Source organism: Leptonotus elevatus, chromosome 15 (genome assembly GCF_054856555.1).
Source record: "Leptonotus elevatus isolate MCC_2025b chromosome 15, RoL_Lele_1.0, whole genome shotgun sequence".
Taxonomy (NCBI): domain Eukaryota; kingdom Metazoa; phylum Chordata; class Actinopteri; order Syngnathiformes; family Syngnathidae; genus Leptonotus; species Leptonotus elevatus.
In genome coordinates, this window is record NC_141253.1 from 19,090,906 (window position 1) to 19,105,227 (window position 14,322).

At 36.3% G+C, this 14,322-nt stretch overlaps 1 protein-coding gene across 2 annotated transcripts in view; it reads left to right on the forward strand.

Annotated features, from left to right (window-relative positions):
• The window catches only part of lmnb1 (lamin B1), a 72,130-nt gene extending 58,049 nt beyond the window's left edge, over positions 1–14,081 (forward strand). The window contains exons 10-11 of one of the 2 annotated variants that reach the window (XM_086096248.1): positions 3,792–3,902; positions 4,512–6,408. In XM_086096248.1, coding sequence (XP_085952374.1) covers positions 3,792–3,902; positions 4,512–4,553 — 153 coding nt within the window. In that variant the 3' untranslated portion in view covers positions 4,554–6,408. Of the gene's footprint in view, positions 1–3,791; positions 3,903–4,511; positions 6,409–13,006 lie in introns of those variants that run through there. The other variant, XM_086096247.1, reaches the window with a different exon arrangement.
• Positions 14,082–14,322: the final 241 nt, after the last annotated feature.

Sequence of the window (14,322 nt, forward strand, 5' to 3'; positions counted from 1 at the left end):
AAACGATTTTAGAAACGTAGCTTTTTTTTTTTGTACAGACAATTAGTTATATAATGCTCTGACACTAGCATACAAATTACCTCTGGTTATGGACACTTTTCCCACCAATAAAACTGCCATGACCTGTTTTTTTGTACAGCAGGGGTGTCCATACTTTTTCCTCTGGGGGCCACATACAGAAAAATAGAAAGATGCAATGAACACTATTAGTTTTTTTTATTTCTATTTTAAATTATTAAACATGGTAAAACCAATCAAGCGTGCAAGTAGTTAAACATTGTTTATATAATGTTATTTTTGAAAACTTGCTACCCTGGCCCTTTATTCCCCCTAGAATAGATCTGCCTCTCCACTGAGTAGCAGCTGATCCCATCTCCACATTCAGAACCAAATCAAGAGCAATCTGTAATCAGATGAACTGTCTTGATGACCTTTAGTGTATGTCCATAAATCAGACCTTGACACTAAACAGAAAGTGGAAGAAACCATTTTTGTTTCTGAAACTGAATTACCTTGATTCTCCACAGTGTTATAAAGACAAATTGTCTACTATTTTACATTTATTTGTGTCTTTGTATAACTAGAAAAGTTTATTAGTAGTAGTCCCCATTACTCAGATTCCCCCCTCTGGTAATCAGAGCTAGCTAGCATTGCTAAGCAATGCTGAGTGAGTGATTACTCTAATTGTAATGGTTAGACCAAAGCACCGGATAAACGACTGATCAAGGGTTGCTTTTAGATAAATATAAGATATAACTAAAACAGAAAAGTAAAAAAGAAAAGGGAAAAAAAAGCTATATTTACCTCGATGCTGACGGACCCTGTAGAATAAGCCAGAAAGAGTCAGACAGACATTGTCACACCCCCATTCCGAGCTGACCAATGAACATTGTCGCAGTGGCTTCCAAGCTGACCATTGAAAAGGCTTCTATCATCGGTTGAGCGGAGGACTCCGCCCACACAATACAGAAAAAGATTTGCAACCAATAAACAGATTTGCAACCAAAAAACAGATTTGCAACCAAAAGTCAGGAGTTGCAAACAAAACCTAAAAACTTGCTTGCAAAAGTAAAAAAATAATAATAATCTGAATCCATTAATTTTGTTTGCAACTCTTTTTATTTATTTATTTTTTTTTGCAAATATTTTTTTGGGGGGGGGGAATTCCTTTTTTGTTTGAAATGTATTTGAGGTTGCAAATCCCCTTTTTGTTTGATTGAATTTTTTGGGGATCGCAAATCCCTTTTTTGTTTGATTGAAAATAAAGACACAAATTTCTCTCCATAGCTGTCAGCCCAGCTCGCGCACACACGCGCGCACACACCGAAAGGAACTTACTCGTTAACATACCTTTTGATCTTTTTGTTTTGGTGGAAGAAGCAAGTATTTTCAAGTCAAAGGGCTCAAGTCCGAGTGAAGTCACAAGTCATTGTTGGTCAAGTCCAAGTCGTTTAACATTTTTTCAAGTCTAGTCTAAAGTCATCAAATTCATGACTCGAGTCTGACTCGAGTCCAAGTCACATGACTCGAGTCCACACCTCTGCTATAATACATTTATGAATCATATCCTCATACTCACATATACAAATTTCATTACACTCATACCGGTACATCCAAAGAAATTACAGCATATATACAATTTTAACAGCTCATGTCTGATTTGAGTAATTTTTTGAATTCAGCAAGTGGCTTAAATCTTTTCAGGTCAGTTCCAAAATTATTCCACAAATTAACACATTTTACAGAAACACACTTTTGCTTAATATTAGTTCTTGTTTGAATTATTTTATAGACACTTGTACCCGTTTTAATTATTTTGTTGACACTTGTACCCCCTGATTTAATAAATGGAGAATGAGTTGGCTGTGTATATTTTGACAATATCTATGTGTGACTTCAAACATAATTTTTCATCAATAACTACTCCAAGAAATGTATTTTTATACACTTTCTATTTCAATTGAATTTACCATAATTTTGACCTGTTGTGTAGTTTGTCGAGTACCAAAAATTATAAGCTTTGTTTTATTTAAGTTTAGTGATAACTTGTTCATAGCAAACCAATGTTTTAATGTGTTTAATTCATACTCCACAGTTGTCAGAAGCTGCTTCAGGTTTTCTCCTGAACAGTAGAAAGTTGTGTCATCGGCGAATAAGACACTTTTGAATATTTTGGAGACATAACAGATATAATAATATACAATATAAATCATTTAGGGCCTAGCACAGACCCTTGGGTGACTCCATGAGTAATCTTCAAGTGTTTTGATTGGATATTGTTAAATTGTAAGTACTGATAACTTTTATCCAAATAACTTTTCATCCATTTATATGCCAAACCTCTTATGCCATATTTTTAGAATTTGTTTATTAGTATAGAATGATCTATAGTATCAAATGCTTTTTTTAAATCTATAAAAATTCCAACAGTCATTTTTTATTATTATCTATGTTAGTTGATATTGCTTCTACAAGTTCCATGACTGCCATTGAGGTGGTCCATTTTTCTCTAAAGCCATATTGATTTTCGCTTAAAAGCTTATGTTCCTCAATAAAATTGTCCAGTCTCTATAAAAATATTTTTTCTAGAATTTTTGAGAACTGTGGTAGCAGTGCCAACCTGCTGTGTCCAAACATTCTGATTTAAATTCACCTAACTTCACAAACTGATTTCTGATCCAATTCAAGGCCGTATCTCTGCCTAATACCTTAACGCACCAATTTACTAATCAATATATCATGGTTTATGGTATCAAATGCTTTCTGTAGGTCATTGAACAGTCCTATTGTGTGTTTCTTGTTATCTATGGAATCAGTCATTTCTTTGGTAAGTAAACTGTTAAAGCTAGTGCAGTTGACCATACTTACCGTTTTGCAATACAAATAAAATAAAATATTGACTATATAGATAGTAGATAGATAGATAGTTTGGTTTTCTACAGTTGTATCTAATCTGTTACTGTAAAGTTTTTCAAGAATCTTGGATAATTATGGTAGTAGAAGGGAGACGGGCATGCAATTTGTGACCTTGTATTTGTCACCAGTTTTATAGATCGGAATGATTTTTGCTGTTTTTATTTTATTTGGGAATTGCCCAGTTTGAAATGATAAATTGCTGATGTGATTCTCTTGAACTTATCCATGACATCATATTGTAATAAGTACAGTATATCATATTTCAAGTGGATTAACTCATTCACTCCCAGCCATTTCACTGAAGCAACCCCCTTTGCTCCCAGCTGTTCTATTGGATTTTGACCAATTTTGCAAAGCCCACAGAATATTGTGTTCTATTGCTATAAAAACATGCAACCTACCAAAAGTATAGTTGTATCTCTTTCCGTTTTGCAGCAATTAGCAGTTTCATCATTATTCACAAATCTGTTGAAAACACTGGCAAAAAGAGCTTGTAACATGGCCCTGGCTGATCTGATATGCTCTGCTCCCACCTTCTGGCCGTTTTTTTGTAATAACTACCATTGTTTTAAGCCACCTCTTCTTTTTGGGAGTGAAGGACAAAGTATTAAACATACTTACACATTTTGGGGTTTGAATGAGTTAAAGTAAACTCAATTCTGATTTCCACTGTTCCTCTCCATAACTGTGTGTATGTAACTTTCCGGGCGTGGTTGAAATTTAGCATTCCATACTGTACCATTTAGAAACTATAATTTTATGTCGAAGAGAGATTGATGATGAGACTCAGTCTGTTACAAATATAAATTACTAGCACATTGTGTATTAAAGCACTATCAGTCAGGGTATTTATGTTTAGTGTGCATGTGTGTTAGGAGGTGGCAAACAGAAACATTACTTACAAGGCAGCAGAAGAATGGGATGGTGTGGAAGATGATGCTGAAAATGGAGAGGAGATGATCAAAGATGACCTCTACCAACTGCAAGTGAGTACAAAACCTATTGAAGTTTTTAGGAGCTAATATTGAGTACAAACAGAGAACGCATTTTCTGGTCATTTTGACCAGTAGTCTTTCTTAAAACCGGCATTCTTGACTGCAGCTTAATGTTAAATGTTGTTGCGTATTTAGCTGTATTCATTCCTTTAGCAAAATACAAGATCATTTGACGTTTGAAAGTTTGATTTTTTTTTTCCTTTCTGCGCACAAACAGTGATAAATGTGTTTGTGTATATTTATATGTAGACATGTACACATTTTTTATGGTAGTTGACGTAAGTCAGTGGCTGTGTTTGGATGTTTGCCATGAGTTTGGTGGGTGTTTGACCGAGATACATTAATTAAATAAAAAGGGTAAAACAAATAACTCACCCTCTTTGTATGGTCATAGTCTTTAAAAAAAAACTGTTATATCTACTAATTTTTACGAAGATCAATCACAGTTAGGGAATAGAAATGTCTGGTTGCCTTTACTTGTCACTATCCCTTTAAACATTCAGACTTATTTGCCACTTTTAACTACCTTAGGGTACATAAACTAAATACATCACGGATTTAAAATGTCTGATTTGCTTGCATGCACTTACTTGTATGCAGGGTGACCCTGGCAGTGCCCAGAGACACTGCTTCATCATGTGATCCCATCCAAACAACCAGGAATCAACTGAGCCACCACTCTGCCTCCAACTGTTATGAAAAAAAGTAATCTTTTTCTATCTGTTTCAGTACAATTTAGATTTTAAGTGACATTTTCTTTAATGTGCAAAATTGCTTCATTAACCCATTAAGGCCTGAAGCGCCTGGCAAACCATCCCTCTTCACACAAAGAAATCCAATAAAACAAAATGTGTGAATACAGACTTTTCAAACATTATTTGTGTTTGAATTATTTATTGTATATTTGTATCTGTTTATTTTATGTCCTTGTGTGAAGTAGATGATTTAAAAAAATATATAATGTGAGAGCCCCTTACCGATACCAAGCCCAATCTCTTGCACAATCACGTGATTTTTGCCCTAGCCGGAGTGTGTTGGCTCGGTCACCGTAAATATTGGTTTCAATACCGAGGTGCGCCCACAGTTCTGCAGTAAAAATGTAACGGGCATCTGCAGGTATATTTACCTAACACTGGGGCGCCATTGTAATAACCTCGGGGAATTGAGTGGTAATTATTCATCCTCCATTCCATTTCAAAGCCGTCTACAAACATATGTCTTAACAATATATCACTTAGTGTGTTTCCATTACCCTAACTCGCAAAAGCAAACTTTGAATGCAAAAATTTCAAAAGCTCAACTATCACAAAATAGTTTTTAAACTCTCATGAGGTGGTTTTTGAGACCTGTCGAAATAAGTATTCCACAAAAGTGTAATGGAAGTTTGCGTAGAAAATGAACTTTCCCCACACTGCCAGTCACCATGTGACCCCATCCGGTTACACGTAGTAAAGGAAGTAGGAAGTACAGGGCCACTCACTTTTCGTGTCGGAATTGCCTGCCAAGAGGTTAACAAGTACTTTTAACCACAAAGCTATCGAGCATTGATACATGATAAATGGCTATTCGCCCCAGGCAATGAGCAATCAAGCCTCATATGGTGCACGTCGTCATTGAAAGCCATTCTGTCTGTGTGCACACACGCACACCAAATGCCCGATCTCGCCCGATGAGGGGAGAGATGTTTTTAAACTAATCCTAACAACTCCAGGCGTCCGTCTCGCACGATAACATTACATAATTACCTCCTACAAGAATTACAAGATCTCGCGAGACGGGACATTACGATAAGTATGCCTCAGAAGTGAAATACTCTTAAATGGTAATGCCAACAAGTCGAAATTTTACTTTATTGAAATTGTAGAAATATCGCTTTTATTTTGTGAAAACTAATGGAAACGCAGCTACTATCGACTGGTTCCGCTGGTTTAAAGTACAAATCCACTTTCCTGACTTTAAAGGTAGAAAAGTACCACAGCGCTCCTGGCTCTAGTGGTAGAAACACGGTAAGGTGCTCCCTGCCGAAATGGGTTGAGATACATTTCTTCTTGAATCCAAAAAACATTTGAAGATTGAGGGATTTTTTCCCCATTTTGTGACTTATGCACTTTGTCTTCTAAAGAATTACAAGTGAGGATTTTGCTTTTATTTATTTTAAATTTTATTTTCTTGTCTATTTTCAAATGATAAATTATTTTAACCCTGTAGTTTCAAATCAGTGGCTGGTTTGTATTTTATGAAAATGTATTTACAATTTACATCACTCAGTACTTAAGTATGTTATGTATGATTAGAAAGGTGTAAGTTATGACTTTGGGTTTACAAGAGCAAATGCGAGTTTGTTCTCACTGGTCTTTGATAGAATTGCACAACAGTCGATTGTATTTTTCCTAATATGTGAAGTAATAGAAAGTACTCTTTTGTTTTGGTGTCTTGCATTGTATACTATGGCAGTAATTGCCATAGCTTAATAAAAAAGAATTTCTTGCACTATTAATGGCTGATCTTTTGTTATTATTTTGCCATCAATACATCATGTTAGACACATATTAAAGGTCAAAGTAGGACGTTGGTAATGGTTGAGGTCAAAATAAATAGCATGAGAAGTCACATTGCCCTGAAGAAAATTTATACAGAGATGGCAATGTGTGGTCTTCTTTGTGACCTCATTGATACGGATGCCATTGATGTTTAGTTAACGTCAAATCAGATTTTTCATCAGCTTGATTGATCAAAACTGCAGTTAGATGTTGCAAACAGATAGACCCATGTGTACAAGTACTGCAGCGATCTTTTCCCCTCATACATATGACCTGGTAAGCAATGACCTAGATAAGTTTCAGACAGTCCCACTTCTTTTACAAAAAACGGCATTGACAAAAAGCTGATTCTCCCACGGCTGCTCATAGAAATTATCAAAACGTCATCCAAGTATGTATGTCAAATCAAGAAGAAGGGCATGGTTCTTTTTGACAAAACGTCACTGTCAATATCATAGTTCACGGCTTCCATTTTAGCAGAGAAAGCACAGTCATTGGACTGTGCTACTGCTGGATAATCTATCCATCCATTTTCTTAACCACAAGTTTCTAAATAATGAATTAACGGTCTTGGTAAAGAATGTTTATTGCATTTAACAATGTTTTTGTTGCTCAATGAAATAAGAACTTATCACAAATAAACCTAAATTAGGTTATTTTGAAAATTATAATTCTCATCCGTTTCCATGGACAGTGTCCAGCTTAAATGAAATATTAAGGGCAAAAGTATGTGAACCCTTTAGAATTTCTTAGAAATATATTTATATTTTTTTTAACTTAATGTATTTTATGGTTTTGGAATGTTATAACAATAATACAATACGTAATGAGTAATATTTTTGAACTAAGGCTTATTAGGTTCAGCAACAGGTGGATTTTGTTTTGTGAAACATCATAGCTATAAATATAAATATATATACAACACATGGTCAAATTAGTATTGCACCAGCTTTTGCCTCAGCTCTTTTGGGGGGGGGGGGGATCTGGTGGCCCTCATTTATTGATTGTACTGTTATTTACAAGAGGATAACGAGAGTCGCAATATAGTATTATCGAGGCAAAATGACGGCCACCAGACCCAAAAATGAAGAGCTGACGGCAAACGTCAAAGCTTTAGCTTCCAAGACCCCCAGGCAATGCCACGGTGCATCGAGGCAGTAATTAATGCAAAGGGATCCCCAACCAACTACTGAAGATTGACAGTTTGTTTTGAAAATACCATCCATCTATCCTTAAACGCTGGGAAGTATGCATGTTGATTTCTTCACAGTATTCTAATTTTTTGACATCCAGTTTTATGAGCTGGAAGCCTATGCAAACAAAATTAACAAGAATCAAGCAAAACGTCTTGAAGTGTAAACAAAAATTTGTGAAGTGCAAACAAAAACTACGACTTATGCTGCATTCACACCAAAACTGAAAAGGTGATCTAAAACGCTTCCTTCGCTAGCGTTTCACCGCATAGAGTTTTTTGGAACGATTGCTGCTCATTCATGCATTCGCGCACACCGGAGAAGAGGAGGCGTGTCCCTCTGTGAACAAAGAGCACTTTAGCGAGTCAACAAAAAGAGCACCACTGACTACTTCCACTTCTTTCCTGGGACTATACAGCCGGGGCACTATTTTCTCCAGCACTGCCTTTTTTGAGGTACGTCACGTGATAGCACTTCCGCTTTTTTAGTGGCAATCTGGCGGTCGGCAGTTGCGCTAAATATCTTTGGTATTGATGAGTTATTAACATTGTTTTTTAGTTTTAATTTATATTTTAGCCGTTTTGGATTTAGTTGACTCAGTGTAGGCTCAATGAATTGTATTCTTGTCTGTGTTACTTTCATGAGGAAGGGCAACGAGTTCAAACATTCATTCGTTATCTAATGGGAGGGCCGGGATTCTGCTGTGTCGGAAGGGAGTCAGGCTTATTATTATTGTATTTTTTCTAATCTGATTTATACCCATGGGAACGGATTCTCTTGTATTCATTCAGTTGTAACCAGGTGTGTTGTGGGCTGACCTTTCTATGAACCCTCTTTGTGAATAAATAATGATGTGGGCTGGAGAGAAACACACATTTGAACAGAGCACTGCTTGGGTGACTTCATTTGTGTGATCAGAAGCTTCTGGTAATTAATAAATACCTTTGCAAAGGAACTTCTTCAACAGAATCTCACCATTCAGTTAATTGAACACGCAAAGAGTACAATACTTAATATTGTCTACTCTAACAAATGGTGACCGCCGACGCTGAATTATAACGAATGGTCTCCTCCGTTGAACCGAACGGACGTGGAGCTAGATGCAGCGTTCAAGGACGGGCGGAACTTCTAGGCCTAAATAAATAAAGTACGGTAAGTGGAGACTGTTATCCACGTAGAAGAGGTTCTGTCTGTCTGGTCCGCTGCAACTGGTTTTTCGTCTCCCAAATTGTCTGAATTTTAAATGAGATCTGTGTGAACAAGTTATAGTTTGATGTCGTTAGAGAGTTGATAATTCCGACGATATGGAACTAAACACGTCGTGGAGTGGTGCATTTGAAGGTGACGTGATGCAGACTCGAAGTGATGAAGCTTTTTTTGTACAGGAAGAAATAGCGGTTAATTTTTTGATTTGTTTTGTTTCTCGTCAACGCTATGAAGAATCCTTAGACCATAATATATATTGAATAAAAGGGTTTGCCGGATGACGTAACAAGTCTTTCTTGTTTACTAAGGATCGCGAAGATTATGGTGAGCGTTTCTGTTTATATTAATGATATAACAGTTTTGACCGGATTGGGGACGAGTATCATATTTGTTCATGGCTCTTATTGAAAAAGTCCTATCACGTAATATGTTTTTTGAAAAAGCGCCTGTTTGAAATTGAACAGTATATAGGGGTCCAGGTTGATTACAGCGATGATTGGATTTTGTGTCACTGTATATCAATCGAGAGATTACGTGAAACTTTTATTTTAGTTATGGCGTTCCTACTTTTGTAGTTTTGGGGTCAGGATTACCGTATGAATACCTTTTGTTCTACGGTTGAATTCGATGGTACGTGACAATTTATTTTGAAAATGAGCGCCTTGCAGAAATTTTGCAATATATGGAGAACAGTTTAGCTCAGCGGGATTGGGTAACCGCTGTGTATAACGAGAGGTCACGTAATTCTTATGTCTGTCTGTGTGTGGCCATATGTGTTAACATATTGAACTATTAATACTAACAGTGAGACGTCACTGTATTGATAAATATTAATACTACTTGCATATGATAGAAACCGAAAGTAAACATCAAAAACTACAAACAAAATGGAGGGCGTTTTTGACCGGGATACAGAATGGTTTGTCCTGAATGCGCTTCCGGTTCAGCGAAAAATAAAAGCGTCGATGAACAATGAAAAAACGAACTGTGGATCGATTGTATAAAAAGCTTTCGCTGGACAAAATGGTATGTCAGACTTTTGTATTTTCTTTGTTTGTTATGAAAAAAGGCTGAATTTGATGCTAAAATGACTCCACCATTTTTGGAGCTGTTTACGGGTGGTTTGTTCGAAGTTAACCCGTTTACTGAAATTACCGTACGAAGCTGCGGTTTAAATGTTATAAGATTTGTAGACAACGAATTGAAGGAATAACACCGTTTATTATTTTATAATGACTGAAGAGTGTGTGCGTATGCATTTGAGTGTGTGACCTAGCTTCTAAAAAGGTGGGGGCTATTATTGTTATTGTGTGTGAGAAATGTGCATGTGGGGATTTTGTTTGTTTTTCTTCAATATTTTAACTAAGTTTGGTGTTGTTTTGTGTGAGATGATACTGTTGTGATAGTGGCGTTTGTTTTATTAATGGGAATATGATAAAATAGGTTTTGCGATTTATAATGTTAAGATTCCTCCCCCCCCCCCCCCCCGTTTCTAGGTTAGAAAAAAAAGGTGGGGGCTGGGCTGTGCGCTGTTAGCATAATGTGTCCTCGTAATGGGACTTTTTCTTTGTCAAAATGGTAAGAGAGGAATGATAAACAATATAAAATAAGTAATAATATTTGAAAGATATTGTTGAGTTTTTGAAAAAAGAATATTAAATTAGTGTTTTATTTTTATTTTTTATTTTTTATTTTATTTTTTTTTAGTGACTGAGCTAATAGTCTTTATATTTTAATGATTGATGACGATGGTTAATTTGTTAACTTTCCCTTTTCGGGACAAATGAATAAAGAATAATGATAAAATAATGGCATTTTGTTTGAGCTATGTTGAGTTGATATAATTATGCCTACATCTGTATAGCTGTGGCTGGAAGTAAGATAGTTGAATAAGGAGTTATGAATGTTTTTGAAATTGACATGTTGATAATGATTTTTAATATTTGTTTTTTCTCTGAGTGTGTCATTTCAGAAACTGATGTTTGAGTTCCAAGGCAGATGAGGGTTTGATGGCCTTCACTGATTACAAACTGCGAACGGGATGCGCCCCAGCTGCTGATACGTTGTATGGCTAGTAGCTATTTGAAGGGGTATTGAAAAGAAAAAAGAAATGAATAAAGAGGCTGTGTTTTTTACGAAACATTTTTGAGAAAGCAGGGAGTGAACTGTCTTGCTATGATCCCATATCCTCAGTCTGGCATTTTTAATGCATTGTATCAACGAGTGTGCATTTTTTTTTGATCAGGTGAGCTCTCAGAAAGACTGTGTGTCATCGGATCCACATTGCAGACTGCGTCTGAATGGATGTGGCAGAGATCAAAGGTCAAAAGCCGCAGAGCAACAGTCTTCTCGTCCTGTGCCTAAGAAAAACATGATGTTCAAATTCCTCAATGCCCAGTGACTGTGTATACGCCTCATTCTAGTGACTTCTCCCCTATGGCTGTTTTGCATCCAGAGGAAATCTAAATGCCTGCTCTGAACATTGCTGCCACAGCAGCCGCCATGCTGGCCAGGACTGAACATTGACAACAGCTGCCGTCCTGCCTTTTGCTGGGGGACTGGACTGAGAAAGTTGGTGGTCGGAATGGGAATACTTGTTCAAAGATATGCTACATAGTGATATGCAAGGCATTTTTAATGTGTTGAGTGGGGAACTGTGATCTATGGCAAGATATTTCAGGAAATTGAAAACGACATATGTAAATTTGAAATGAGGGATTGAGAAAATTTATTTCAATCTATAGCCTACTAAATTTTTGCCTATATTTTTGGGAGAATCAGTTTCTGAATTGGTACAATGGGAATTTTATTAATATGATATGATACGATATATTTTTATTTTCCCCTAGAGGAACTTTTTTGGACTTCGTCCAGCTGCAGCTATAGTATAAAATAAATAATAGAATAGAATGAGTAGTAACGAGTAAAAGACTAACTAAGAGTTTGATGGCTAAATTAGATTTTTTTTTTTTTTTTACAGCACTGATTTATAAATCCCAGAAATATTTTGTGTGCTGTGTTTTTTATGAGCCCCGCTAATATGTGAAAGATTAGCAGTTTGAAGATGATTTTTAGTTTGATTGAATCTAGGAAATGGTAGATATTTGTAAATTTTGTGTGATTTTATCCTCAGCCCCACTAATCTGTAAAAGAGGTGAGGTTGAATGTCATTTAAAATAATTTTCGGGACTCTAGGAGAATTAGAGTAATATGGTTACCTCTATTTTTTATGGCCCCAAAGTCATCATATATTAGTGTCTTAAGTTGTATCTGCTTATGCTCAGTTTTATAGTGTTTTGTAGCTCTTTTGTTTATCTCATAGCCTGATTTAGAGGGTTGAGTTATTTATGACGTTTTTTGAGTTATGAGGTCTCTATTTTGTCCTCCCTTTATCTTGACGTGTTTGAAAAAATCAGTGGATCTTTGTCAAATGAGGGAGTTTATGTTTAAGAATTTAACCAATGTAGACGAGTTAGAAAATTAAAATCAAACTTAAAAACGAAATTAAAAAGGTTGTGGGGTATCGGCCTACACTCTAATTGACAGGATGAGTTTGAAAGTGATAATCCACAGTTTGAATATGAAGAAATCTACCAGAGGAAATCGATCGCAAAGTAAGTCTGAAGCAAGCAAGGACAACAATGCATATTCGCCGAATGAAGGTAATTATATTATATTATATCTTTTATCTCAGAATCACATTTGAAAAATGTAATGTTTGGAGCCCAGTGTTTGCAAAAGAGTATAGATAATATGAATATATGTGAGTTCTTCCCAGCATGCCAGGATTCGGCCGGTCATGGGATTCTGGGAAGAGAATAAGAGATATGAAAGGCACAGTTATGCAAATTTAGAACAAATTTAGTCATGGTAAAAAATTACCTATTATTGAACAAAACCTATTTGAAAGATAAATATTTACAAGCTCTGTCTTATATTAATGAATGAGCGAATGTCATTCAACTCAATCAAGGGCTGGGCTCTATTTTAATGTCACAAAAATAAATCTTTTCCTGTTCCAACAGCACAGGACCTACGGATCTTAACCAAATAACATTTACTAATCCCAACTAACAAAAACTATCAGGGTTTTTTCCTCCAAATAAAATTTATGTGAGTTTATGAGAAACTAAAAATGAAAAGTTTCTGCACTCAGGAGAACGGCCCCAGGGGGTTGGTGAAAATTCCACATCTGGTCTACAAGGCTTCCGGAGACGTGCCAGGCTCGGCTATCTCATCAACTGATGATCATCAATCTTATCACCTCCGACCTGGAGCCACGTCAGCTGACCCAGTGATCGTTCTGGAGCGGCCGTTTCGACATCATTCGACACCGTTTGAGGACATCAGTCAACGGATCAAGTCAAGTGCCTTTTCTTGGGCAATCATTTCACGAACAGTCAAATTTTTCGGGCAGAATAATCCCGTGACAAATCGAAGAATTTGGGTAGTCTACCCCAGATTCTTAAAGAAGAAAGAACTATTGCGTCACTTTTTTCATTCAACAAAACTTCATCACAAGATGGCTTCAAAGAACACATATTTGTCTGCCGATATATTGCGACACTTTTTAATGAACAACATTTTATGTTAAGCCTCACATATGCTATGCTTATTCCACTAAAAATCTTTTAAATGTATCAAATTGTTTTTTAATGTCATATGATTGCTAAACTACCTCCTCTTCTGCTAAAGGGATGTTTTAAGGATAATTATTTTTACCACACAACCATTGAAAAAAAAAAATGTTTTAATGTGTTGAGCTCTCAAGAGCTCAAATGAGGGAATGATGAGTTATTAACATTGTTTTTTAGTTTTAATTTATATTTTAGCCGTTTTGGATTTAGTTGACTCAGTGTAGGCTCAATGAATTGTATTCTTGTCTGTGTTACTTTCATGAGGAAGGGCAACGAGTTCAAACATTCATTCGTTATCTAATGGGAGGGCCGGGATTCTGCTGTGTCGGAAGGGAGTCAGGCTTATTATTATTGTATTTTTTCTAATCTGATTTATACCCATGGGAACGGATTCTCTTGTATTCATTCAGTTGTAACCAGGTGTGTTGTGGGCTGACCTTTCTATGAACCCTCTTTGTGAATAAATAATGATGTGGGCTGGAGAGAAACACACATTTGAACAGAGCACTGCTTGGGTGACTTCATTTGTGTGATCAGAAGCTTCTGGTAATTAATAAATACCTTTGCAAAGGAACTTCTTCAACAGAATCTCACCATTCAGTTAATTGAACACGCAAAGAGTACAATACTTAATATTGTCTACTCTAACAGTATCCATGATAAAAACTGTACCTCGGTACAATTCAACAGCAAGTAAATACACTTATCAAACTCCAAGCTCCAAACGCGTCCTCCGCACCGCCCAACACACTTTCCTTCCGGTCTGCGCAAAGTACATTGACTACAATGCAAACACGCCGCTGAAACGCTTCCCCCTGGTTTTGGTGTGAATGCA